The sequence below is a fragment of the Arvicola amphibius genome, chromosome 12, assembly GCF_903992535.2.
Source record: "Arvicola amphibius chromosome 12, mArvAmp1.2, whole genome shotgun sequence".
Classification (NCBI taxonomy): Eukaryota; Metazoa; Chordata; class Mammalia; order Rodentia; family Cricetidae; genus Arvicola; species Arvicola amphibius.
The window spans coordinates 116,078,154-116,095,796 of record NC_052058.2 but is presented as its reverse complement, the minus strand read 5'-3'; the positions used below and the strand labels follow the sequence as shown (position 1 = coordinate 116,095,796).

Genomic DNA, 17,643 nt, shown 5'->3' with positions numbered 1-17,643 from the left:
AATAGAAAAAAGATAATTTCTGTCTGTCTTATCAATTCTTTTTTCATTTTTTTCATATAAAAATTTTACTTTTCATTTTACATACCAACACCAGTTCCCTCTCCCTCTCCTTCTCCCACCTCCCTACCTCCCGCTTCTTCCTACCTTCCATCCACTACTCAGAGTGGGTAAAGACTTCCTTGGGAAGTCAATAAAGTCTGGCATAACAACTTGAGGCAAGACCAAGCCCTTGCCCCACCCCGTCATTCCATATCAAGGCTGAGCAAGGTATTCTATTAAAGTATTTGTATAGGGTGGACTACTCATAGACTTTCCCAATCCCCCTTTAGAATGCCGGTCATTATTGTCTTTGTTTGGCTCATATTTAGGCAATCACATTGGTGAGGCTTTATAGGTTTAGCTTCTGGCTACATTCTTAGGAGACAAAGCCTCACAGCAATTTGCCTGATCCTCTGATTCTTTCCATCTTTCCTCTCCACTCTTCCTCAATGATCTATGAACCCTAAGTGAAAAAGTTGTATTGTAGATCTATGAGTGGAGACTACTTAATGCAAAAAGTGGATGTGAATTTGAAAATGAACAGGGAGAAGAATGTGAGTAGACTTGGAAAAGACTGGGGTAATGATGTTATTACTTTGATGTTATTATCATATATATATATATATATATATATATATATATATATGTATATATGCATGTGTAGGTATATGTATATGTATATATGTATATATAGTCTTAAAAATAAAATAATTGAGAAAAGCAATACACTTAAAAAGATGCCAATTCTGTTGTACTGGTACACAGTTTCACTTTGGGTCCTATTTCATTCCTATCTACAATAAATTTATGAATACCTGTGCTATTATTTAAATTCATTTATACTCTTCTTTTCACTGAAATACACTTTTCAAAAGCTCTTTATATTGTGTTTTTTATTTTGATTTTTACTGTAAGTCTGGCTAAATGTGTTATAAGAGTTTTAAATATTATCTGAATTTTAGTTCTGAATTTTAGAACTGAATTATAGTTCATTGCTTTTAAATTCAGCAGCACTAATTTTTAAGACACTATTTAGCAGATTATATCCAGAGTCTTATAGTCAGAATTTATCACCCAGGAGATAGTCTTTTTCTTTGCCTGTGAAAACTCATTAGCAAAGTCTTTATACCTAAGTTTTATCAGTTGTCTGTCTCTGTCACGCTCACCAACCCACTAAATACTACTTGATTTATTCTGGAGCTTCTCTAGCCTGAAACTCCAAATTCTTCCATATTTTTTGGAAAAATAATTCGAAAGCTCTATGGCCCACATGGTTTTGTTTACCCTGACAACATTCTTATTTTTATAATTTTTTGTATTTTGTATTGTAATTTCTATATTAGTTTATTTTCTCACTAATGATAGAAGGAACTCATTGCAGCAATAATTCATGCTGACTCCAATTGCCATAAAGCATGCAAAGTTCAAGGCAGGAGGGTATAGCTGGTGGCAGATACAATCCCTGGTAGATCAAAAAAATCATTAAACCAGAAGCAAGATTAAGTTATAAATACAAACTCAAAGTCTGATCAAACTGCCTATCTTTGCCTGGCATGCCTTTGCCCAGAAATGTTCTATCTACAACTTTATAAAATATCAGCTGGAGACTAAGTATTGAAACACATACCTCTATACGGGACAGACAGATGTAAGGATGGATGGATAGATAGATAGATAGATAGATAGATAGATAGATAGATAGATAGAGGATAAATAAATAATGAACAGCAGACAGGTAGAAAGATAGATAGATGATAGATAGATAGATAGATAGATAGATAGATAGATAGATAGATAGATGATAGATAGATAGATAGATAGATAGATAGATAGATAGATAGATAGATAGATATAGATAGATGATGAAGGGTAGACAGATAATAGGTACATGATAGATAGACCTAGTTATATTTTAGATAGATATTAGAAGGTAGATAGTATAATATTGATCTATAGTAGACAGATTTATGATAGATATAATCTAGATGGTAGGTAGATGCAGTTCATAGCAGATGACAGATGATACATGATAGAGGCTAGAAAGATGACAGAGATAGATAATAAATCAAAACTTTCATTTAATTCATTTTTTATTTCTCAACTCCACTCCAAATAGCAGAATAATTCTTAAAATATAAAATACTTCAATAAAATATAATTAATCACTCATATTATCATAATTTAGGGATATAATGAATACACTAAAATTAAAGTTTCAGTTTTTTTTCTCATGGTTTATTTTTTTTATATTTAAAAATTTCCATCTCCTTCCCTCCTTCCCCCCTCCCTCCCCTCCTCCTCCCCCTTCCCTCCCCTCCTTCTCCCCCTTCCCTCCCCTCCCCTCCACCCATACCTCCCCTCCCTCCCTCTCAAGGCCAAGGAGTCAAAAGGGTTCCCCACTCTATGCTAAGACCAAGGTCCTCCCAACTCCCCCCAGGTCCAGGAAGGTGATCGACCAAGCTGAGAAGGCTCCCACAGAGCCCGTCCATGCAGAAGAATCAGAGCCCAGCACCATTGTCCTTTGCTTCTCAGTCAGCCCCCGCTGTTGGCCACATTCAGAGAGACGGGTTTGGTCGCATGATCCATCAGTCCCATTCCAACTGGAGTTGGTGATCTCCCATTAGTTCTGTCCCACCGTCTCCATGAGTGAACGCACCCCTCACGTTCCTGACTTTCTCCCTCATGTTCTCGCTCCTTCTGCTCCTCATAAGGACCTTGGGAGCTCAGTCCAGTGCTCCAATGTGGGGCTCAGTCACCTTCCCCATCTGTCGCCAGCTGGAGGTTCCCTCACAGTCCTGACTTTCTTTCTCATGTTCTCTCTCCTTCTGCTCCTCATCAGGACCTTGGGAGCTCAGTCCGGTGCTCCAATGTGGGGCTCTGTCATTTTCTTCATCTATCGTCAGGTGGAGGTTCTATGGTGATAGGCAAGAAGTTCATCAGTATGGCTATAGGAACTGGCCTTTTCAGGCTCCCTCTCCTCAGCTGCCCAAGGAACTAACTGGGGGCGTCTCCCTGGAAACCTGGGAACCCCTCTAGGGTCAAGTCTCTTGACAACCCTCAGGTAGCTCCTTAAATTAAGATATATGCTTCCCTGCTCCCATATCCACCCTTCCTATATCCCAAGCACCCCATTCCTCCGAGCTCCCCCCATTCTCCCCTTCACACTTTTCTCTCCCCATCTTCCCTTGGCCCAGTCTCGCCCAACCCTAAAGTTCCCAATTTTGCCTGGCGATCGTGTCTACTTCCAATATCCAGGAGGATTACTATATCTCCTTTTGGGAGTTCACCTTCTTATTATCTTCTCAAGGATCCCAAATTTATAGGCTTGATGTCCTTTAATTATGGCTAGATACCGATTATGAGTGAGTACATCCCATGTTCATCTTTTTGGGTCTGGGTTACCTCACTCAGAATAGTGTTTTCTATTTCCATCCATTTGCATGCAAAATTCAAGATGTCATTGTTTTTTACCGCTGAGTAGTATTCTAGCATGTATATATTCCACAGTTTCTTCATCCATTCTTCCACTGAAGGGCATCTAGGTTGTTTCCAGGATCTGGCTATTACAAATAATGCTGCTATGAACATAGAAGAGCATATGCTTTTGTTGTATGATTGGGCATCTCTTGGGTAGATTCCCAATAGTGGAATTGCTGGGTCCTGGGGTAGGTTGATCCCAAATTTCCTGAGAAACCGCCACACTGCTTTCCAGAGTGGTTGCACAAGTTTGCATTCCCACCAGCAATGGATGAGTGTACCCCTTACCCCACCACCTCTCCAGCAAAGGTTATTATTGGTGTTTTGGATTTTAGCCAATCTGACAGGTGTAAGATAATATCTCAAAGTTGTTTTGATTTGCATTTCCCTGATAGCTAGGGAGGTTGAGCATGACCTTAAGTGTCTTTTGGCCATTCGAACTTCTTCTGTTGAGAATTCTCTGTTCAGTTCAGCGCCCCATTTTTTAATTGGGTTAATTAGCATTTTACCGTCTAGTCTCTTGAGTTCCTTATATATTTTAGAGATCAGACCTTTGTCAGTTGCAGGGTTGGTGAAGATCTTTTCGCAGTCAGTAGGCTGCCTTTGTGTCTTAGTGACAATGTCCTTTGCTTTACAGAAGCTGCTCAACTTCAGGAGGTCCCATTTATTCAATGTTGCCCTTAAAGTCTGTGCAGCTGGGGTTATGCGTAGGAAATGGTTCCCTGTGCCCATTTGTTGTAGAGAACTTCCCACTTTCTCCTCTATCAAGCTCAATGTGTTCAGATTAATATTGAGGTCTTTAATCCATTTGGACTTGAGTTTTGTGCATGGTGATAGATATGGATCTACTTTCATTCTTCTACAGGTTGACATCCAGTTATGCCAGCACCATTTGTTGAAGATGCCCTCTTTCTTTCATTGTGTACTTTTGGCTCCTTTATCAAAAATCAGGTGTTCGTAGGTTTGTGGTTTAAGATCCGGGTCTCCTATATGATTCCATTGGTCAACTTCTCTGTTTTTATGCCAATACCAAGCTGTTTTCAATACTGTAGCTTTGTAATAGAGTTTGAAGTCAGGGATGGTAATGCCTCCAGAAGAACCTTTATTGTATAAGATTTTTTGGCTATCCTGGGTTTCTTGTTTTTCCATATAAAGTTGATTACTGTCCTCTCAATCTCTGTGAAGAATTTTAATGGGACCTTGATTGGGATTGCATTGAATCTATAGATTGCTTTTGGTAGAATTGCCAGTTTTACTATGTTGATCCTCCCAATCCACGAGCAGCGGAGATCCTTCCATTTTCTGGTATCCTCTTCAATTTCTTTCTTCAAAGACTTAAAGTTCTTGTCAAATAAATCCTTCACTTCCTTGGTTACAGATACTCCCAGATATCTTATGCTATTTGTGGCTATTGTGAAAGGTGATACTTCTCTGATTTCCCTCTCTGCTTTCTTATCCTTTGTGTATAGGAGGGCGACTGATTTTTTGGAGTTGATCTTGTAACCTGCCACGTTACTGAAGGAGTTTATCAGCTGTAGGAGTTTTTTGGTGGAGTTTTTGGGGTCCCTTATGTATACTATCATATCATCTGCAAATAATGAAAGTTTAACTTCTTCCTTTCTAAATCGAATCCCCTTGATTCCCTTATGTTGTCTTATTGCTATTGCTAGAACTTCAAGCACTATATTGAAGAGATAAGGAGAGAGTGGACAGCCTTGTCGTGTTCCTGAATTTAGTGGGATAGCCTTGAGTTTCTCTCCGTTTAATTTGATGTTAGCTGTCGGCTTGCTGTAAATAGCTTTTATTATATTTAGGAATGACCCTTGTATCCCTAATCTCTCCAAGAATTTTATCATAAAAGGGTGCTGAATTTTGTCAAATGCTTTTTCAGCATCTCATGAGATGACCATATGGTTTTTTTCCTTCAGTTTATTTATGTGATGGATTACATTGATAGATTTTCGTATGTTGAACCAGCCCTGCATCTCTGGGATGAAGCCTACTTGATTGTAATGGATAATTTTTCTAATGTGTTCTTGGATTCGGTTTGCCAGTATTTTATTGAGAATTTTTGCGTCAATGTTCATGAGTGAGATTGGCCTGTAATTCTCTTTCTTGGTTTAGTCTTTGTGTGGTTTAGGTATCAGGGTAACTGTAGCTTCATAGAAGGAATTTGGCAGTAACTCTTGTGTTTCTATATTATGAAATACCTTAAGGAGTATAGGTATTAGGTCTTCTTGGAAGTTCTGGTAGAATTCCGCATTGAAACCATCTGGTCCTGGGCTCTTTTTGGTAGGGAGGTTTCTGATAACAGTTTCCAATTCTTCGCGAGTAACAGGACGATTTAGTGCATTTACCTGGTCCTGGTTTAACTTTGGTATATGGTATTTATCTAAAAAACTGTCCATTTCTTTTACATTTTCCAATTTTGTGGCATACAGGCTTTTGCAGTAAGATCTAATGATTCTCTGAATTTCCTCTGTGTCTGTGGTTATGTCCCCTTTTCATTTCTGATCTTATTAATTTGCGTGTTCTCCCTCTGCCGTTTGATTTGTTTGGCTAAGGGTTTGTCAATCTTGTTGATTTTCTCCAAGAACCAGCTTCTTGTTTCATTGATTCTTTGGATTGTTTTCTGTGTTTCTATTTGTTGATTTCAGCCCTCAGTTTGATTATTTCCAGTCTTCTACTTCTCCTAGGTGAGTCTGCTTCTTTTTTTTCCAGAGCTTTCAGGTGTGCTGTTAAGTCACCAATGAGTGCTTTCTCTGTTTTCTTTAAGTGGGCTTTAGTGCTATGAACTTTCCTCTTAGCACTGCTTTCATTGTGTCCCATAGGTTTGAGTATGTTGTGTCTTTGTTTTCATTAAATTCAAGAAAGACTTTAATTTCTTTCTTTATTTCTTCCTTGACCCAGGTGTGGGTCAATAGTTGACTGTTCAGTTTCCATGAGTTTGTGGGCTTTCTGGGGCTAGCATTGTTGTTGAATTCTAATTTTAATCCATGGTGATCCGATAAGACACAGGTGGTTACTAATATTTTTTTGTAACTGTGGAAGTTTGCTTTGTTACCAAGTATATGGTCAATTTTCGAAAAGGTTCCATGAGCCGCAGAGAAGAAGGTATATTCTTTCCTATTTGGGTGGAATCTTCTATAGATGTCTGTTAAGTCCATTTGGTTCATTACCTCCATTAAGTCTTTCAATTCTCTGTTAGATTTCTGTCTGATTGACCTGTCCATTGGTGAGAGAGGAGTGTTGAAGTCTCCAACTATTAGTGTGTGTGGTTTGATGGCTGCCTTGAGATCTAGAAGTGTTTCTTTTATATCAGTGGGAGCTTTTATATTAGGGGCATAGATATTCAGGATTGAGACTTCATTCTGATGGATTTTTCCTGTTATGAGTATAAAGTGTCCCTTTCCATCTCTTCTGATTGATTTTAGTTTGAAGTCAACTTTGTTGGAAATTAGTATGGCCACACCCGCTTGTTTCTTAGGGCCATTTGCTTGATAAACCTTTTCCCAACACTTTACTCTGAATAGGTGTCTGTCTTTGTGGTTGAGGTGTGTTTCTTGTAAACAGCAAAATGTTGGATTCTGTTTTTGTAACCAGTCTCTTAGCCTGTGCCTTTTTATAGGTAAATTGAGTCCATTGATATTAAGTGATATTAATGTTAACTTCAGTCATTTTTAGTAGTAGAGTTTGTGTGTTTCCCTTCTTCTAGTTGTGCTGGTGAAGGGTCGCTAGATGCCTGAGTTATTGTGGGCGTTGTTGGACTCCTTTGTTTGTGATTTTCCTTCTATTACTTTCTGCAAGGCTGGATTTGTGGCTGCGTATTGTTTAAATCTGTTTTTGTCCTGGAATATCTTGTTTTCTCCATCAATGGTGAATGCAAGCTTTGCTGGGTATAATAGTCTAGGCTTGCATCCATGTTCCCTTAGTGTCTGTAGCACATCTATCCAAGCTCTTCTGGCTTTCATGGTTTCCATTGAGAAATCAGGTGTAATTCTGATAGGTTTCCCTTTATATGTTACTTGACCTTTTTCCTTTGCAGCTCTTAATATCTGTTCTTTATTCTGTATGTTTTGTGTTTTGATTATTATATGGCGTGGGGATGCTTTCTTTTGATCCAGTCTATTTGGTGTTCTGTAGGCTTCTTGTATCTTCATAGGAACATCCTTCTTTAGGTTGGGGAAGTTTTCTTCTATAATTTTGTTGAATATGTTTTCTGGGCCTTTGAGTTGTAATTCTTCTCCTTCTTCTACCCCAATTATTCTTAGGATTGGTCTTTTCATGGTGTCCCAGATTTCCTGAATGTTTTGTGTTAAGAATTTGTTAGATTTGTTTAGTTCTTTAATCTGTGAGTTTATTTCCTCTATAGTATCTTCAGAGTCCGAGATTCTTTCTTCCATCTCTTGTATTCGGTTGGAAATACTTGTCTCTGAAGTTTCTGTTCGTTTACTCAGAGTTTCCATTTCCAGTCGTCCCTCAGATTGTGTTTTCTTCAATACCTCCATTTCATTTATCAGGTCTTGTACTGTTTCCCTTACCTGTTTGATTGCTTTTTCTTGTTTTTCTTGGGTATCTTTGAGAGATTTATTTATTTCGTCTACCTTTTTGTTTGTCATCTCCATTTCTTTATGGCAGTTTTTTACCTCCTGTTTAAGGTCCTCTATTATTTTCATAAAGTACTGTTTAAGGTCGGTTTCTTCTATATCTTCTGGGGTAGGGTGTTCAATTCTTGTTGTTTTGGGATGTCTGGCTTGTGGTGATGTCATGTTGCCTTTCATGTTGTTGGAGGAGCTCCTGCATTGGCGCCTGCCCATCTCTTCCTTCAAAAGGAGCCTGGAGGCGTTTGGTGTCCTAGACCAATCTTTGCTGTGACTGAAACTGGTTGGATCTCCCCAGTGCCAGAGGAGGACCTATTCCTTGCATCACAATCTGAAGAAGCCCGCACTCCCTTGCAGGAATCTTCAGACCTGCCTGGAGGCCAGAGTCTGACTCCTCTGGGTGGATGGCCTTAGAACAGGAGCAGGATACCAGTTCAGGTAGAATTGAACTGGTGGAATACCACACAGTGAACCTGGCAGCACAATCTGAAGGAGCCCGCACCCCTCCGCAGGAATCCTCAGACCAGCCTGGAGGCCAGAGTCTGACCCCTTTGGGTGGATGGCCTTAGAACAGGAGCAGGACTCCTGAGGACACTAGGGAAAGCTTGGGAGACACAGAGACGGGAGAAACAGACACAAGCCTGCAGAGGGAAGTGGGGGTAGGGGGTCTGTGCTCTCTTCCAGGGCAGGTTGCCCCAGGGTCCGCATTCACTCACCAGTTCAGATGGAATGTCAGGGCACAGGATCAGGGATTCCAGGCAGCCCAGGGTCACAGCCCAGACAAAAGGGCCAATGTGGGGGCAGGGCGGGATGGAATACCACACAGTGAACCTGGCAGCACAATCTGAAGGAGCCCGCACCCCTCCGCAGGAATCCTCAGACCAGCCTGGAGGCCAGAGTCTGACCCCTTTGGGTGGATGGCCTTAGAACAGGAGCAGGACACCTGAGAACACTAGGGAAAGCTTGGGAGACACAGGGACGGGAGAAGCCGACACAAGCCTGCAGAGGGAAGTGGGGGTAGGAGGTCTGTGCTCTCTTCTAAAGTTTCAGTTTTATACATCAGAAATAGTAACATAAGCCATATTAAAATAATGTGTTGATACAGCTGCAGAAACAAACCTTGGGAAGATAAAAGCCAGTGTTCTAGAAGACATGGCACCTTGACTACGAAAGTGGATTTCTTATGAAAGAGTAGACAAAGCCAGCCAGAGATTACACATAGCTAAGTGATTACAGCCTGTTTCTGCAACTGTTTCATCATGAAGCTACTATGAAATGACCTGGGTGTGTGCCTCTGTCTTAGATCACTCAGGGACCGTGACACTGTAAACCATTACCTACCACAGAATGAGAGGAAGGACACTATTACTGGTACAGTTGAAAAGAAGGACTAATGACTATTTCTTAAGAACCAAATGGTGCTTTTAGGAATAAAATTAAATTAAATTGAGCTGTGCTCTCGTTTAATTTTAATTATATGCGATACATACAGTGTATGTAAACATTTTCACTCAGAGCTGCTAGACATAATTTAAATTGCCTTTGATTTACTTTGATTCATTTTGCTAGAATTTCTTCAGCCTTATGCATGTCTAGTCACTCTATGATATTATACTTTTCTTTAGCTTTATTTTGTTTCTATTTTAAGTATAAGTCATAAAAAGTTGAAAGAAAATGACAAACAATAATTAGGTGATCTCAAAATACCTACTATCTTCCAAAGACTCAATGATAAATATGCTTTCCTTTGGAGACTCTACTCTGATATATAATAGAATATATTATAGATGATTAATAGAGCCACAAGAGAAGGCTGTGGTTCTGATGAAGTCTGATGAGCCTTCAACCACAGAAGACATTCTCCAAATATTTTCTACAGAGTTTTTAAATTTTTATCTTTAGATTTTATTTTACTTTGCATGTATAAAAGCTTTCATTGCATACATCTATGTGTACCACATTTATGACTGTTAAATACCCCACACACAGGGTTATAGATGGTTGTAAGACACCATGCAGGTGCTGTGAATCAAACCTGGGTCCTCTGAAAGAGCAACAAGTACTCTCACCCTCTCCAGCCATTTATATATTTATAACCTGTAAATTTTATTTATGAAGCATATATGTATAAGGCCTATGAATACAATATATGTCCTAGGAGCAACAAATGTAGACATATGGGACTTCTGTGAATGTAGACATTGACAGAGGCTAAAAAGCATTGGCAAGTAACTTTATTATTGCTTTTACAGTTATAACTGCTGTACACTGAAATAAAATTTTTATTCAGTTATCTGTTTGCTCAACTAAAAGATAATATTGGAAACCCGTGGGAAAATTACACATAGTGTAATTTAATGCATTCTTTATGTCTTTCAGCTCTTTTCCTCATTGTGATGGTCAGGGACAGTCACTTTCAGTATTAATATCTGTGATAGCCTCTTCAAATCTGTGTCTTCATTTCATCTGTGAGTTGGAGGTGATGGGAAGAATGTGGTGGGTACACTACTAATTTTTCCTGGAACAAATACATGTTTGGCTCTTGTTAAGGATGTATTTCTTTGACTGGATAGATGGCTCCAAGTTAGGAGTATAACTGAGCTTGGGGACTTGAGATTGATCCTTTACACCCACATGATGGCTCCTAACCATCTGTGACTCAGTTTCCAGGGGACTTAATATTCCTTTCAGACTCTTCAGGTACCAGTTGTGCATGTGATACATGGGCACACGTGTTTTGTATTGAATAAAGTTACCAGATGACTGATTGGATAGATATAATGATAAAAACAGCACGTTTTACTCTTCACATCCCCAAAGGTACTTACCTCAGAGCAGAGATTGGGGCCATTTGTCATCTGCTATCTTCAACGTGTATCAAGGAGATTGATAAGAGTGTAAGAGTATCATTCTTTATTTTATTTTTTATTGCTTTATAAATAATACCTTTCAAATTTTCCACTTCCATCCTCCCACTCCCCCACTCACCCTCTCCAACCCCTTCCAGTCCTAAGAGAGGGAAGGGTACCCTGCCTATCTTAAACAAATAAGATTTTTAATTTGCCCTAAAGTCACTGAATCAAAACACACACACACACACACACACACACACACACACACACACACACACTAAAATATTTCTTTACAGCCCTCAATGAAAAGAAAAAAGAAAAAATATTTATAGGAAAAATGTTTTCATACATGAGATGAAACAATATAAACTCAAAACGTACAGGTAAGAGTTAGCTCTATCACTCATCTTTTAAAAGTTTATATGAATAACTGGTCAAAACCAACAGGTTATCTCTCTCAAAGTGTTATCTATATGGATTCCAAGTAGACCACATGGCTACATACTATAATGGAATGTCCTCACAAGGCTCTGTCACAGAACAGGTAACAGAAAAAACCCCAGAGCCCTTTCTTTCAAACAAAGAGGAAAACAAGTGGGGCTGAAGAAACTGTTCAAACTTCATTTTATTTCCTGGCGACTTGAAGTCTCTCCCTTCTCCTCTACCACCAGTAAATAAATTCTACTCTACTTCCAAAGTCTTATGGCTTGTGCCAGCAAACTTCCCTATTCCTCCTTGACCCCCTACCTCAGCCTCCAAAACCTCCTCTACCTCTACCTAGACAACCAAAGTCACATTCACCCTTATGTCTGGCCCAGTCCCATGTTTGTCTCCATCTTCTGTAGCCTTCTTGGCAGCTTTTGTGTCTACCCCTCTATTGAACTCCACAAAGTCAAACTCTTTGGATAAACCAGTTTCCCAGTCAGTGACTATTCTTGTTTAAACAGAACCCTTAAATGATTCTTTAAAGGTCTCTCCAGTGGCATGCTCTGACAGACTTTTGACAAACAGAGGTTTGGGTGGCTGACTTCTTGCAATAGACAATACCCTGGTTACTTGTAACTCCAATCTGATTCTTTTGCCCTTGATTTCCATTTTTTCCCAAAAGTTTATAGATTCTATAGCATCTTCAAATGAAGAAGATTCTATAAATGTGTGCCCTTTAAATTTGCTCTTTGAGTTAAGGGCACTTTGATAAAAGTTGCTTAATCAAGTACTTCCTGAAGAGTTTCTTTTGTTTCTGATTCACTCCTCCAAGTACTACTCTTTTCAGCTCTCTCTTGCCTTTGTCCTTTCTCCCATCCAAGTACTAAGCAGGCCTGACCTTGCTTAGCTCCTGAGATCAGACAACATCCGGCGTGTTCAGGGTGGTATGGTCATAGAAGCCTTTGTAGTAAAGTGAAACATATTTCCCATCAATTTCTGCGCCCTACTTTTCTTCATAGTTTTCCCTTGCATCAACTTCTGCCTTAAACTTAATATGAACAATCCCTCACTCTTCCCATCCTTGCAGACAAATCTGATCTCCATGGTATCTTCAAACACATCTTATAATTCATTTCCAATGATGGTGAAAGAGAGGTTTTTTTATAAATATGAACATGCTTTGCATGTTGTCCTTATGCAGGGGCCATGCTAATCTCCTCAGTATTATTCCAGTTTGAGTATGTGTGCTGCTGAGATGAGCATAAGTGTGTCACTGATAGCTTTTATCTTTTCTGTTCCTTAGAAAGTGCAAAAGGGAGGTGTAGATTTATGTCTTTTAAACAAAGTTAGGGGAGAAGAAAATACAACTCTCAATTTCTTCTAGACCTCAATGAAGTTAGGCTTAGGTATCAAGGGAAATTACTTAATTACTACTTTCAGTCAAAGATCAGAACCTTGTTAAATTAATGTTGGAACTGTTAAATGAACTAGAGTGCTTTATTTTCTATGAATTTGCTAATATTCCATAAACTGTATTAGTCTCACTTGCAATAAATATTCTACCATGTTTTATAAAAATTTTTTAATAAATTTTAGCACACTATTTTTGTGAAAATGCTTTCTTATGAAGGAGTGCAGTTATTTGTAGACATCTATGGGAGGACCACATAGAATAACTGAAGATCCTGGTTGGGTTTTTTATACTCTGCCCAGATTCTGTTCCACTCTTGGGCTTCTTGGAACCCAGAAGTTAAAATCTTCAAATATTTCTCCTATGTGGTCCATTGCAACCAAAACTTTAAATTCAGGAAATTGCACTTATGATTTCTCTAGATTTATGAGGACAGCATTATATTTAAGTGAGTTTTGCCTAAGAAACTCATGCCCACACTTCTTAGTTGACAACCATGAACCTTCCCATAGTGAGTTACACGTTACCAATACCTGTCTTTCAGCCACGGTATTTTTTCTCTCTTAGTGTTCCTAATGATATGAATTTTATAATGATATTTCAGTTCCCTGAGGTAAACAGCTTGCTCTTTAAAAGAACAAAAACCATGTATCCTTCTAGGTATCTTCTGTAATGTTGCAAGGTATTTTCTGTCCAGTTGAGAAAATGTGTGTTTATTATATCTCAGACAAGATGGGGATTAATATAAAGAAGAAGGGCAAGATTCCTGTCTTTTGAGAAGTGGAAATCAATAAGTAAAAGTTTAGTACTTGAGAAATGTGCATATCCAATGGGAAAATTCCATTAGGCCTCACAAATGTAAAAATTTAACAAATTATTGTTCTTAATTTCAAAGAAAAGAATTGTAAGGCACCCTTTAAAGATGCATTGTATAATAATGTCTATTTTCTTTTTTAGAGTGTGAAGATGATATTGTATTTTATATAATCTCATAAATTCATGTTTATGTGAAAACCTATTTCTCTTATTGTTAATGATATGTATTTTTTCTTTTTTTCTGTGTATCTCTCTCCAGTCACAGAAAAGTTCTCCAGAAAACCATGAGAGCTCCCAAGTTCAGTCAACAAAGGAAAAGACGAGGAGAACCTCTGTGTGTGGTCCTCAAGATGTAAGAATAACCTAAAGTGGTTTAGAAAGGACCCAGCATTTGGTAGTGGTATCACACACCATCATGAAATGTTCTCTGTGGTGGGGTAGTCTTTTTTCTAAGCTCTATAGCTTTCCATGTGATGGCAAAGATGTTGCCTAAATAGCATCAGGTAGATACTTTTCTTGATTTTATAGTCAGATTCTGCTGTGCAACCCATGGTGCGGCACCAACCCCACATCATTCTTACTACAACAAGATAGACAGCAATCACAGGGTTAGAACAGAACAAGGAAGCAAACAAAAAGATTCCATAGTATTCACCACCTAAGAAAAACTAATGTGCTGTTATAGAACAACATATCAGACAAAGAGAGATCCTCCACTTTCATATGATAAACAGATAGGAACCTGAACTGTTGGGGAAGGGTGGAGGGGAGAGGGATCCCTCTTAATAAGTACAATAAAAAAATAAAACATCAACCCTTGAATTCTGTTAAGGTGAAGGTTTTAGATCTGTTGTGATGGCTCTAACAAATGATATTTTTGTTAACCAGATTCAGATACAGGCTTTAATCCAAATAGAAATTATATATTGAGATTACCCATGGGAAGGAAATTAGTCCATATTTAAAGTAAATAAGTAAGAAGGAAAACCAAATAAATTTGTTCTTGTATTTCTCTTCTGCTAGATCACAACATGCATTTTTTTGAAAAAAATCATGTTGGAAATATGACTCAATGGTTAAGAGCACTTACTGCTCTTCCAGTCAACCTGGGTTTAATTTCAGTACCCTCTCGGCAGCTTACAACTGTCTGTGACTCCAGTTCCAGGGGCCCCAAGACCCAAGGTGAAACACTGATGCACGTGATATAAAAAATAAGTAAATTTAAAAAGTTTTTTTCAAAATGTTTGTTACTTTATCTTTGTTTATAGAACCATATATCAAAACCATAGAATTTAGGATATAAAGCTTATCAGTAGTGGAAATCAACAGTCTACAAGTGACTACCCTAGAGAGTCCAGAAGACTATGTGTTGGAAAAGATACCTTTGCAGTGGTATGGAGTAAGGTTAGATCTTAGCCCATCAGAGTGAATTTTCATAAACAGAAAATATGCCAGAGCACTGTAGATGCAGTCTAGACCACAGCAAGTGGTGGGAAACTCACCCATAAGTTAATCAGGAACCACAAAGTAAGGACTTGGATTCCTTCATTGGAGAATTTAGTTTCAATTATACAATGTTTTCAAATGTTTGTCAACTGACACACTAGACAAGTATCATTTGTGGGAAGGTATTTATCTTTTATATGACAAGTTGAAAAGCTCTCTTTGTTCATTGATTTTCTGAGCATCATTTTGGCTTATCTTCTTACAAAAAGTTGGACCTGTCAAAATTGTGTCTGTGTTTGTGTGTGTGTCTCTCTGTGTGTCTTATTATTATCCCCCCCTTCCTACTACTGGATTTCTCCTTCATAAGCTTCTCTCCCTTTGACAGTTCCTATAACCATGTCCTTTTCTGGCACTGTCTTCACTGGTACGAACATGAATACTGTCTCTAACCTTACTTAAGTAGCCTTATGTTGGAGGAGGGCCCACTTGTTTGCCTCCCCCACCCCGTGGCTGCTCAGCTCCAAAATAACCACACTGAAACTGTATTCATTAAATCACTGCTTGGCCAATTAGCTCTACCTTCTTGTTTGCTAACTCTTACATCTTAATTTAACCTATTTCTATTAATCTGTGTATCACCACGTGGCTGTGGCTTACTGGCTAAAGTTTCAGCATATCTTACTCTGACAGAGGCTCCAAGGCATCTCTCTGACTCTGCCTTTCTTTTTTCCAGCATGCAGTCCAGTCCCTTCTCCTACCTAAGTTCTTCCCTATCAATAGGCCAAGGCAGTTTCTTTATTCATTAATGTTAATCACAACACACAGAGGGGACTCCCACATCAGCCGTACTTTAGTACACATTGGTGTTTGGTGTCTCAACCTTCCAGAAGCTGTAATTCCTACTGTCGAGAGTGCTCAGTCAGAGCTACAGACCCAGAGAAAATGTAAACTAGGCAAATGCCTCAGTTGTTAAAAAGGACAGATTAGTGGTACTGAGTGATTATCCATTTTCAGGTTCTAATCTGTGACTTCAGAATGCATCATCTACAGAACACTTAGAAAGATGGTTGCATAGGACTGAGCAGAAATGTTACTTCAGCATTTCCACTGTGGGATCTTCACAACTGATGTGTTCATTTCATATACTCCAGGAATTTTGTGCTAAAGATGCATCTTACAGTGGCTTTGAAATAGAAATAATTACAAAATTATCTGAGGACATTAGTCACATTTTGTACAAATATTTGGAGCATTCTAAATCAATAAAGCTGGGGGATTTTGTAAAAGTTGGACCTGATGACTGCTATGTAGGAAGCTTAGCAATCACTGAGATCAATATAAGCTTATTGGAGTCTCACAGTCCTTAATTACATGCCTTAATTACATGCATCCAGGTATGTATATGTATGCATGCTCATTCATATATGAATGCATATATTAAACTATCATATAGTAAATGTCAAAATCTGGAAATAGATGTCCTGAACCCATTATCAAGTTCATATGAAATGTGTCACCACTACTACAGGAGCTTACATAGGAATTACCGTTTTAGTATCTAACTAGAACAATAGAAAAAAAGATAACTTGTAACTGGATAATATACCATGGAGCTACACTTTTTCTAAACCATTGTTCTTTAAACTGTATTCCATGGGCTACACCTATTTAGTGTCCTCTGTGTTGAGTGTAATCTGATCACCCAAATGCAAAGCCTGGGTACCGTTTACCATAAGCACTGAGGTTTACTCCTTTCCACATGCTCACATTGGGGATGCTACATTTCTGATGTTTTCCCACTAGCCAAAGGAGTATTGGAGGACCATTGCACCCATGGGAGCTATTCTCCAGTACAACTGTCTAAACTCATAGTAACAGCACCCTAGCTGGGTAAGCACTGAGAAATGTTACAGTCATTACAGTCTAGCAATGTGAAAATACTTTCAACATCATTGTACATGCAGATAAAGAGTCAAGCTCCTCTCTTGTTTCTTTCATTGAATATATATAAACTAACAGAAAAGAGAACTTAATTTAAATGATTACTTTAAAAACACAAGAATTACTTTGTTTCCTTGTATTCCAACATTTAGGCTTTCAGTTCCTGATGAGCCTTCTCTTTTATTCTTCATTTGGTTATTCAGCCAAGTATTATAAATGTCACATTTTTATGCAATGGCTACCTTTTATACATCAAATATATATTACCTTTATCAAAAGCTAATTGATGAAAAGTATGAGTTAATTTTTCTGCTTTCCATATTGCTTTGGATTATATATGTCTATCATTTATGTTCCTCCAAAGCATATTTTTATTACTTCATATAACTGTAACTATGATTAATACTCATTATTTTTGAGATTATAATATATTTATAATATAATTATATCTCCTTTCTCCAATCTCACTTCTAAATCCCTCCATGCTCTCTTTCAAATATGCATATATATTCCTACATACATAAATACAATCTGCTCAGTCTGTAATGTTATTTGCATGTAAAGCTTCAGGATTTCCCATTTGGAATTATATAACCAGTTGGTGTGCTCAACCCTAAGGAAGTACTAAATAATC

General features: G+C 38.2%; 1 protein-coding gene and 1 pseudogene across 1 annotated transcript in view; one reads left to right on the top strand and one right to left on the bottom strand.

The window, feature by feature from the left end:
• Luzp2 (leucine zipper protein 2) overlaps positions 1-17,643 on the top strand; it is a 206,222-nt gene that overhangs the window by 179,762 nt on the left and 8,817 nt on the right. The window contains exon 9 of the mRNA XM_038313970.1: positions 13,882-13,974. Coding sequence (XP_038169898.1) covers positions 13,882-13,974 — 93 coding nt within the window. The remainder of the gene's footprint in view (positions 1-13,881; positions 13,975-17,643) is intronic.
• On the bottom strand, positions 12,559-12,658 carry LOC119803171 (annotated as a pseudogene).